Source organism: Lotus japonicus, chromosome 2, assembly GCF_012489685.1.
Source record: "Lotus japonicus ecotype B-129 chromosome 2, LjGifu_v1.2".
NCBI lineage: Eukaryota > Viridiplantae > Streptophyta > Magnoliopsida > Fabales > Fabaceae > Lotus > Lotus japonicus.
The window spans coordinates 31,012,830-31,024,123 of NC_080042.1; the positions used below are offsets into that span (position 1 = coordinate 31,012,830).

Consider the following 11,294-nt stretch of genomic DNA (forward strand, 5'->3'; position numbering starts at 1 on the left):
TCTCTCCTCCCCTTACTTCTTTCTCCTTACCTTATTTTTTAAAAATGTAAAAATGATATATACACACCTCTCCACCTCTACTTGGTAGAGAGAAATAAAAAGAAAAGAAAGAGAATTAAGAGATAAAAATATATTATGTAATAGAATAGAAAAAGAGTTAAGAGATAGGAAGAAAAAACAGTATAATTATTGATCTCCTCGTGAGTTATTACTAGAGAAGCAACTTGATGGCGATTAGGCAGGTACTACTCACACGAGTTATACACGTCTTGAATTATTCTCAAGTGCTCATTTGTGTGCAACAGCTTTCACTAAAAGCTGCTTTCTGTTTGATCTCTCAGTCTCAGCCTTATCAATAAATCATCAAATGTCAATGCCAGATTCTCACACCACCCATATCTCCCTGCACTTGTCACTTACAAGTTACAACACAGAGAAAAAGCTACTTTTTTTTTATAACTTCCAAAATTTTCCCATCTATTTTATGAGAAAGAAAAAACTGTACTGTTAAACATGTAAAAGCTAGGTATAGAAAATGAGATACTTTCCAAAAAAAGATCAAAATGAAAGATATAGAAGAACAGACGAATCATCCCCAAAATTATATGAAAGCAACCCATCAACATAGCTTCTAGCCTCAATTACAGGCACTACTGATAAGCCTCCAACTCTAATTGATTAGGCAACAAATAATATCTATCTCATCCAACCAACAAAATTTATGTCATTAATACACGGTATAAAACTACATTGAATCAAAATTATGGTGAATAAAAGTAATTTTCATCAACATTCGCTTCTGCTCACCATGATTTAAATTTCAGCATTATCTTCAATGGTGTATTCAAATATGCTCTTAGCAAATGTCACTCTTGTGCCCATTCCCACTCACCAACAACCCTTTGCTTTCTTCCTCTTTCTCACTCTCTTTAATCCTACTTCCATTGTAACTACCCATCTCCACCCTTGTGAGCTTCTCAGCCTTCAAAGCCTCAGCTTCCCAATCTGTACGCACTATAACCACATAGAGAATTGACACAGCACACGCCACTTGTGCAGAGAGAAGCCCGAACCAGAGCCCGCTGAACCCAACCTTGAACCAAAATGCCAAGCCCACGGCAACCGGGGTGCCCACGAAATAGAATGAGCCCAGGTTGATGTGGGCCCCTATCACAGGCCTGGCCGTCCCGCGAAGGATGCCACAGCCTGTGGTTTGTGGGCAGTTTCCAAGCTCACACAGGCCCATAAGTGGCATGACTGATGCAACCAAGGCTTTGACAGGCTCATCTTTTGTAAACAGCCCAGCCCACTTGTGTCCAAGGATCACAGTCCATGTTACATTGATGAAGCCCATCACAAAAGCACATCCTAAGGCAACCATGGCTGCTAACTTTGCCTTGTATGGTTTACCAGCTCCAAGCTCATTCCCTACCTGCATTTATTGCAAAGAAATTGATGATCTTAAGGGCATGTTTGGAAATACTTGCAATTGTGTGTTTGGCTCCCCCCCTGGGGAATCTCTAAATCAATTCCAATAGAGTAAAATCAACTGCACCCGCACATAATTAATTCTATTCAAAACCTATTGCTGGAACCTAGAGGGAAACTCCTTCGTTGAACATAATTTAATCTGAGATTTTACAACTAATTTCACATTACCCTAAAAAAATTTTTTATAAATACATCTAAACATAAATTGATCACTTCACACTCAACTCACTATTACTAAAACCAATTTTTTCTAAAATCAACTGTAAAAGCACTAAACACTAAGCACTAATTTTAAAATCAAAATCAGTTCTAATAACATGCAAAAACTGCCATTAAAGCTTCTTAGAGCATGTTTAATAACAAGCAAAAATGTTTCAATATAACAGTGGACAATCAGAGTAGTTGCTTATCCCCACCTAAATTCTCACCATTTATGCAAATATGTACTAAGAAATTTTTATGGGTCAATGTAAGAATTTTCTGAAAAGAGAATATAATCCAAACATGTTATAATTTATAAATGCTTTGTGGTAAACATTCCTAGGTTCAAGTTGCAAATCAGAAAAATGTTTCATACAAGACGACTGCAACACAATACAAACAGAAATATAATACTATCATGGATCTATAGTTAGTTAGTTGCAATGGTCCCATGACAATAGTGGATCTCTTTAGAGATTTGATGGTTAAATTATTTGGTCCAATGGAAATGTACGATGGGTTTGTATATGCAAGCCAAGCAGAATTGCACTTACAAGTGATCAATTAGTTCTAGTTTTGTCCAGTCACATTACAAGTGTGACCTAACTTAGTGGGTCCAGACGTACTTGATGCAATCATACAACAAATTTATACCTCAGCAATTAAGCACAGACCAAGGGTTCACGTTTTGCCCAAAAAGAATAAAAATGGAAAGCAATGAAAAAAGATCAAAGATTCAGGGTGAAAAATGTGAAGAAAAACGCACATGACCTCCACACGTGTATTTAGATATATATGTAATCAGATAGAGAAAGAGAAAAATAACTACTTTTTCCACTAATAACTCATGGTCTCTATAAAAAATGTGGAAATAGTTTGATAAAATTAAGTAAAAGTAACCTATATATAATATATCTCTTGTTTACTTCTATTGGTGCCGGATACAGCTCAAATAAACTAGGGAAAAATTGAATGCAGCAATACAATAATTAGTTATTTACTACCATCTATGATTTAACCTGCAAGGCTGCAACTATTGACTTAGAGCAACTCCAACGCTGGTTTCTTAGACCAGTTGGAGTTGCTAAGGAACCGTTTCTTATTTTTTGCAGCATTGGAGCTGATCTATGTGGCAGTTTTAGTTTCTTAACTACAGTGCAGAGTTCCTTGTGCAAGGAACTCTGCTTTTTGGTTCCTTAACATTAAAAAGTAATATTTTCTCTCACTTGCTTCAACTGAATCCAGAGGGAAACGAAACAGAATGAAGGAAATCAACACAGTGCTTGCTCTTAAACCAGAATTCCAGAAATTTTATTCAACAATAAAATAAATACAAAATTATAATGAAATGTTTTAGAAGAAAGAAGATGTACAAATTTATTTACAACAGAAGATAAATTTTTTTACATAGAAAAAAAATAAAAAAACACAGAAGCTGAAAGGGAAGAACAGGAGCTCCGATCCGCTCATTTTCTCTGATCTGGTGGCGGTGGCAGAGGGTGGCCCTTGAGGAAGGCTTGCATGTCTCCGATCCAGTGCTTGAGGGGCGATTTGGGTCGAGATTGAAGCTTTGGTGGCGGCTGGGGTGTGTTTTGGTTGCGGTGAGGGGGCGGTTTTGGTGGCGGTGAAGGTTGTTTGGTGGCGGGTCAGTGGCGGTGAGGTGGTTTTGGTTGTGGTTGTGGGTGTTTGGTGGCAGAGAGGTGGGTTTTGTTTGAGGTTGTGGGTGTTAGGTGGCGGTGAGGAGGGTGGTGAGGGTGAGGAGGCCGTGAGGTGGCGGTGGTGAGGGTGAGGAGGCCGTGAGGTGGCGGTGAGGAGGGTTTGGTGAGGAAGAAGAAGAGGACGAAGGAGAAGAGGACGAAGGAGAAGAAGAGGACGAAGGAGAAGAGGACGAAGGAGAAGAAGAGGACGAAGGAGAAGAGGACGCAGGTGATCGGTTGGTGAGGTTGGAGAAGAAGAGGACGAAGGAGAAGAAGAGGACGAAGGAGAAGCTGCGTGAGAGAAGAGAGGAAGAAGAGAGGAGCGGCTAGGGTAGAATGGAGAGTGAGGGAGGAAAAGTAGATTATATAGTGGGTGACCGGCTGAGCCGGTCATCCCACCGGCTGGTGCCGGTTTTCTGCCCGTTTGGGCTTTTTTTTTTTTGAATTTTTTTAAATTGACCGGTTTGACCGGTTTTTCTGCCCGTTTTCTGACCGTTTTTTCAATTCTCCGACCGTTTTTTCAATTCTCAGATTCTTTACCTTATATATAGTGCAGTAGACCATTTGAAACACCAACATTTACTCCCACAATTTCTCTCTTGTCCAAAAATTCTCAAATTTCTCACAATGTCTAATCCTTATGAGCAATATTATCCACTGCTCGACAATGAAACACCTCCTACAAGTGAAGGTTTGCAACCTTCGCCTATGTTTCCGCCACAAAACCAACCTCCGCAGATGATTCACCTGCAAAGCCAACCTATGATGGTGTTCCAACAACAAAACCAACATTCGCAGGTGATTCGCCCGCAAAGCCAACCTATGCCGATGTTCCAACAACAAAACCCACATCCGCAAATGTATCAACCACAAAGCCAACATCCGCAGATGTGTCACCCTCAAAACCAACCTCCTCACACCGGTGGTAATGTTCAAAATCCTTCGTATCAAATGTTTCCACAATCGTTCTACCATCAAAACCAACCTCAGGGTCAAATGGGACCATATCCACCACAAATGCCTTATCCAAACAATCCACAATATTGCATGTATCCACCACAATACCAAGCACCTCCTACTGGTAGCAGCAGTAGTTCAAAAGTCTCAAGTACACAATGTGAGGCTATGCCCGATGAGCCTGAATTTTCTACTCAACGGGGTCTAGATGATATTGATCTTGAAGAATCCGGAAAGAAACGCACCAAATGGAGTGGTAAAGATAATATACTTCTTCTTCAATCATGGCTCAACGTTTCTACCGATCGGGTCGTGGGAAATGAGCAAAAGTCAGATTTGTTTTGGAATAAGATTCGAGCCCAATATGAGGAGTACCGCGACGATGCCTCTCCTTCGAGGACATGGTTATCCCTGAAATCTCATTTTAATAAATTGAATGCTGATCTTCAAAAATTTGTCGGTTGCCACACTAAAGCCGTCAATCATTGGAAAAGTGGACACTCAGATAAGGACATCATGGCTACGGCGCATCAATTATATCATGTAGATACAGGTAAAGATTTCAAACATGAGAATGAATGGCGGTTGGTGAAGGATGAACCAAAGTGGAAGGGAACATTTATGACAACCAGTTCAACGAGGCAGAAGAAGTCAGTAGATGGGGTGTATGCAACATCGTCTGACCGGAGTGCATCAATCGAGGGCGACGAATATGAGGCCACACAACCAGCAACCCGCCCGTTGGGAAAAAAGAACCAGAAAAGGAAGGCCAAAGTAGGAGACACAGCTTCAAGTGATCTCGATTATGTTCCTAACTCCGAGATGATAGCCATCGGGAAAGCTAAACTGGGATTCCTTGCGAGTTTTGAGAAGCTCAAGACTGAAGAACTGGAGGTGAAAAAGGAAAAAAACAAACTTCAAAAGGCGCGGTTATTGAAGGAATACAAAGATATCCTTATGGAGGACACATCACAAATGAACGAGGTGCAGTTAGCAACGCATCAGCGCCTAGTTGAATTCGCCATGAAAGAACTAGGAATGTCTTAATTCTTGTTGTTGTCTTTCTTAGCGTGTGCCAATGTTGTGATTTTAGCATTTCTACTTATTGATTCTGCATTAGTGTTGTAATTTTAGCATTTCTACTTATGTGTATTGCATCAGTGTTGTAATTTTAGCATTTCTACTTATGTGTATTGCATCAGTGTTGTAATTTCAGTATTCGAATTTTTCTTAATGTGTACTGCGTTTCTACTTATGTGTTCTATATAGCCGTTGGGGAATATAGCCGTTGAGGAATATAGCCGTTGTGGAATATAGCCGTTGGGGAATATAGCCGTTGTGGAATATAGCCGTTGGAGAATATAGCCGTTGGGGAATATAGTCGTTGGGGAATATAGCCGTTGGGGAATATAGCCGTTGTGGAATATAGCCGTTGGAATTTAAATTAAATTCGTATTAATTTTAATTAAATTATTTTTAAGTTGAAGTATTGATTTAGTATTAAATTTTAAATCTAAATTGGGTGAAAATAAATATTATTAATTTATGTTGTATGGTGGGACACGGGTGGGACCCTTCAAATAGTAATTTAAGAAACCATGGGTTGGAGCAAAATCTGCTTCAGTTTCTTAGGAGTTTCTTAAGTCTGATGTGGCAGACAGGGCCCACAGAAATAGTGCTGAATAGTGCTGAATAGTGTGTTAAGAAACCAAATAAGAATTTTGGGGTTGGAGTTGCTCTTAGAAACCAACCATACTTGAGAAGCTAAAATTGCCAAAAATATATAGTTGCTTTCTGCTTAAAAATTGTAACATGTAGCCTATAGTCACAGTCAGAGAACATAAAAGGGATTAAGAATAGACCAACCAAGCCACTCCATTTGTCTCTCAAGTCTCTCTATCTCTTTCTCCCATCCCATCACACCCCAACAAAACCCAATTGAAGAAACTATTAAAAACTGAGACTCTCAGATAAAGAGCCATGATAATAATTAAACAGAAGCCATCATAGGTAAAATAGGTGTTTTGGTAACTGGAGAAGTTATTACAGCTTTTGTCCAGATGCACGGTTTCCCAACCTCATCTCCATCAATTCTCTCTATTTCTTTCTTCCCATGGCATGGCATCATATTATTTAGTTCCTCTTTTCTATTCTTTCTCTCTCCTCCTTTTTTTATGAGTGGCAAATAACTAATAAACATCTAACAAATAGGACAAAGTATAAGAATTGAAGAGTAAGGTTGTGTTTGGTTTGAGGGAAGGAGAGTAGAATGGAAGTTAATAGAAGGAAAGCAAGAAATCAAGATTTTTATATGTATGGCAAATAACTAGTAATAAACACCTGACAAATATGACAAAAAATAAGAATTTGAAGAGAAAAGTAAGGTTGTGTTTGGTTTGAGGGAAGGAGAACAGAAACGAAGTTAATATAAGGAAAGCACATAAATCAAGATCATTCCTCCGTTTGGTTTAAGGATAGAAAAAATGAAAATGGAAAATAAGACATACAGACCCACTTACCCACTTTTTTTTTGTTATTGTTGAAAGATGTGCTATAATCTTATTTTTAACTAAAATTACTTTTTAAAAGATTGGATTCTACCAAAATATAAACTTGAGTTAAATGATGTGACTTATGGTGGTTCTTATTAAGGAGTCTCAGATAGCGTATAACCCGATAGATTTTATAAAAAAGAATACAATTCGTTAGTACTCTAAAATTTTAATAGCCTTTATGAAATGGTGATTCTTATGAATAATATTACGAAGTTTAGTTGTACAATCTCAAAATTGATTATGCTAACTACAAAATCATTTATATGTTGTGGCAAGTGTGAATTCAATTCCTTCCCAATACGTGTTATCATAGAATTGATTCTATTTTCCGAACAGGCTTCCAAACATACTCCATATTAACAATAATTTTTGTTACACACAATTAGATGTTTAGCCACCAAAATAAAAATGAGGGAGAAAGAAAAAAGAGAAAGATAAATGAAAATTATAGTGTGGTATATTTAGGGGTAATGACATATACACACCTCTTTTTTTATACACTTTATTTCTACCAATTTTTATTTCTATCTCTCTCCTCTTATCATCTATCACATCTTATACTTTATCTCTCTTACTTTTTCTTTTCTTCCTATCTTTCTCTTCCTCCACCTCATTCCACCTCATTTTGAGGTGTGAATAAATAATTATTGGTATATTTATCATGATTGGTGTATGTGGGAGAAAGAAAAAAGAAGATAAAAATGAGGGAGAAAGAAAAAAGAGAAAGATAAATAAACACTCACTTCTACTATTACTTCTATGGCATCATTCATTATATTTCTTATTTTTAATTTTTTTTCATATATTTCTAAGTGTGATGTGAACAAAACTTCATTGAAAGGAATGAAGACAGACGTACCCTGGCAGAAACACAGCCAGCAAGTGCCATGGGGACAGTGTACATCATGCTAGTAGTCTGAATCAAAATCCCAGTAGCCGCAACCGCCAGCGTTGGATTCTCCAAGTACCCAGCCATCACCGTCACAATCTCATACCACCACCACTCCAAACAAATCATCAAACAACTAGGCACAGCCAACTTCATCAACTGCCCCATCCCAACACCACCAAAATCCCCCACTCCACCACCACCACCACCACCCCAACCCCACCTCAACACCATCTCCTTCCTCCTCCACACCCCCACATACCCCGCCATCAGCACCACCATATTCATATTAGTCATCACCGACGCCACCGCCACACCCGGCACCCCCAGCCCCATCACCACCACAAACAAATAATTCAACGGCACATGGAACACCACCGCCACAAACGAACAGTACATCATCGGCGTCGTCACTTTCTGCGACCGCAGAAACACCCTTAACGGCTGCAGCAACGTGTTAGTCAAAAGGTCAGGCAGAGAGTAGAAACAGTAAACCGCCGCCATTCGCGTGATTCCACTATCCTGACCCATGAAAAGCATGATTCGCTCCAGATTCAGCCAGAGGAGGCTTATGGGGAGCGTTGCGACAAGGAGGATGAGAACCATTCGCTGCAGAGAAAGTGAGAGGAGTTCCCAGTTTTTGCTTCCGAATGCTTGAGAGCATACAGGTTCGAGACCTGATGCGAGACCCACGAGGACAGAGTAGCCTGTGATGTTGGTGAAGCCTATGGAGAGTGCTCCACCTGCTAGCTCCAAGCTTCCGAGTCTTCCGAGGAAGAGGACTGAAACAACTGCTCTCACAAAGACCAACCAGTTCATGGCTGTGATTGGTAAGGCCATGCTCCATAGTTCCTTCAATTCTTCCACAACCTGGACACATTTAGAACAAACCCAGCACAAGTTAAAACAGAGCTAGGTGAGAATATGGAACTCGGTCGTGAAGTCAAAATCACGGTAAACAGAGGTACAAGTTAATGAAAGTTGTTTCTGTCCATCATAATTTTAGTTTTAGTCGCGATAAAGCTAAAATCAAATGTGGACAGAAGCAAGCAGAAACAAAAGCTAGTGAAATTTGCTTATGAGAAATGTGATATTAATTTTACTGTGATTTTTGAATGAGTTTCAAAGATACACTTAAAAGATTGTTAAAATGAGATTATGCAAAGGGATAACCTGAGAGGTTGTTGGGAATTTGTTGGATAAGTAGTCCTGCTCTGAATGATCTCCCATTTTTCTTGATCACTCTGCAAACAGAAAAAAAGTAGTGAATCAAACAGTGAGGAAGATGATAAGACTTTTATTCTATACTACCCAAAAAAGCAAGCAGCAAAATGAAAAAAGAAAGTAAAAGGTATGCTAAAACAAACCTTTTTCTTCTACCCTCTCTTGCTAACACTGAAAAGGAGTGACACAAAGGATGTGTGACAAGAAATACAAGGCTATGAGGGAAAACAGGGCATTTTAAGAAGAAGTTGAAAAACCTGAAGAATGTTTTGAGTAAGCACAAAAAAACTAAAAAGCCAAGCAGGAATACTGATAGTAGCTAATAATAGTAGTAATAGAAGTCTTCCATGATGTGTTACCCTATGGGAAAAGAGGGAAATGGAAGGGGGAATATCAAGCAAAAAGCTAGAAACTTGGTAGTGGCGGCGTAATAGAGAGGTCTAGGTAGGAGTGGAGAGAAAGAAATAAAAGGAAGAGGAAAGGTGTGAACTGTGATAAGTGGGGGACAGGGAGAGACAAGGGGATTTAAAACTTTATCATAATTGTAGCAGCAGCAAAAGAGAGTTTTTTTTGGTAATAGTGAGTGATCAATACAGAGAGCGAAAAGGCAAAACGGTAGAGAAAGATTCGGGTCGGTTGGATTTGGAGCTTGAGAGGAGGAGGTGGGTTATTATTTTTACATGAATCATCTTTCTACCGAAAGTAGATATATTTTGGAACACTCATTTTTCTTCTGTGCTACAAATACAATACCACAATACTTAGTTGGGGTATGATACATAAGATGATGTATACCAATTAAATAAATCTAAAGTGTAATTAATTAAGCACTTTTTCTTTTTGATTTTCCTGTTATTATTAATTTTATTATTTACGAAGTCGTCCTCGGTTAATGTATTAATTGAGAATAAATCTCCTCCTCCTCCTTCCCAAAACACTGAATTCTGTCAGCGGCGCGGGTGGTTCAGGTCAAATCTGCAAAGGCAATGAGCGGAGGAGGAGGCGTCGCCGCCCTCGGTAGTAGTTACAGCTGTGTCGGTATTGGCGGCGTTGACGCTGCTGTGGTTATTGTTGCTGCTCTTGTCGTTTCGTAGTGGCACCGCTTGCGACCGTCGAGGGCCTGGCCAGTAGGGAAGCTCTTGTCACAGATTGAACACTTGTGCATCTTTCTGCTGTTGCTGATGACCGTGACAGTGGAGGTCGAGACTTTGTCGTTGACGGCGGTGGCGGGATGAGTTTCCGATGAGAATTTGCAGTGGCTGGCTTTGTAGCCGTCGAGTGCTTGGTAAGGTGGGAAGGATTTGTTGCACACGCTGCACTTGTGAGTGAGTTTCAATGGTTGTGGTTTGGCTGTGATTATGACTGTGAATTGGATGATGATTCTGCACACAAGGTGTTTGTGTTATTGTCTCTGTTGTTTTCTGTTTTAGTTATAAGACTTCTTTCTTATGGTCTTCTTTGTTGAACCTTTTGTTAAGATTTCGTTTACCAAACAATAAAGGGAATTCATTTAAATTCTCTAAGTCATTAACTTTTTAATAGATCTAAATGGAAAATACTACAACAAGAGGGTTATAAATGGAGAAAATTGAGCGTGGTGTTTAGTTGTGTGTGTTGGAGTGAGTGGATGAGAAAGTGGTGGGGGATTTGCAGAAGAAGAAGAATCGTCGTTAATGAGGGGATAAAGGAGAAGCAGATGATGAGTAGGAGATCCTTGAAGCTGAATCAATCCTCTTGAGGGAATGAGGATTTGATATGGTAGGGAGGGCTTGTGGATATTTTTTCCAAATCTGGATTGTGGAAGATGAAGTGGGATTTTGATTTTAGTGGGGGAGATGCTATCGAAGAAGATGAAGATGAATTTCTGGGTTAAGATGAAGCTTAATCTCTTTTCCTCAATGTGAAAACTCTAAAACGCACAAGAAAAAAGTTTCATGAAATTGGGCTACCACTTAATGAAATTAAATAAAATGTTAGGAGCATAACATAATTAACACAAATCTCGTTTTTTGTTTTTCGTTATTTTTTAAAAAGAAAAATAAAGAAGTCAAAGTTTACAGTCAAAGCTACTCCTATTGGTCCACATCACTCAAGTATGATTCAATTGTGGTATGGTAGCATTTACCTTTTTTTTTACATCAGAAAGATAAATTACACCCACCTGGAACTGAACCATGGACTTCTCTCTACCCAACTCATATGACTCATAGCTCCTACCACTTAAGCTATCCTAGGGGGACACTCATTTTTTCTCTATTTCTCTTCTAGTTATATCACATC

The 11,294-nt window shown here is 39.1% G+C and overlaps 1 protein-coding gene across 1 annotated transcript; it reads right to left on the minus strand.

Moving 5' to 3' along the window:
• Positions 1–632: 632 nt before the first annotated feature.
• Positions 633–9,542, minus strand: LOC130737876 (protein DETOXIFICATION 54). Its single transcript, XM_057589735.1, has 4 exons — positions 9,158–9,542; positions 8,964–9,034; positions 7,761–8,660; positions 633–1,432 (listed from the first exon to the last, which is right to left on the minus strand). Exons 2-4 carry the CDS (start codon positions 9,018–9,020, stop codon positions 857–859), a joined length of 1,533 nt encoding a protein of 510 aa, XP_057445718.1. The 5' UTR covers positions 9,021–9,034; positions 9,158–9,542; the 3' UTR covers positions 633–856.
• Between the last annotated feature and the right edge of the window lie 1,752 nt (positions 9,543–11,294).

Excerpts from the sequence above, each read along its gene's own strand:
- LOC130737876 (XM_057589735.1), bottom strand. The coding sequence starts at position 9,020 with ATGGGAGATCATTCAGAGCAGGACTACTTATCCAACAAATTCCCAACA. Across the intron at positions 8,661-8,963 it reads AATTCCCAACAACCTCTCAG|GTTGTGGAAGAATTGAAGGA; the intron begins GTTATCCCTTTG and ends AAATGTGTCCAG. Across the intron at positions 1,433-7,760 it reads CTGGCTGTGTTTCTGCCAGG|GTAGGGAATGAGCTTGGAGC; the intron begins GTACGTCTGTCT and ends CAATAAATGCAG.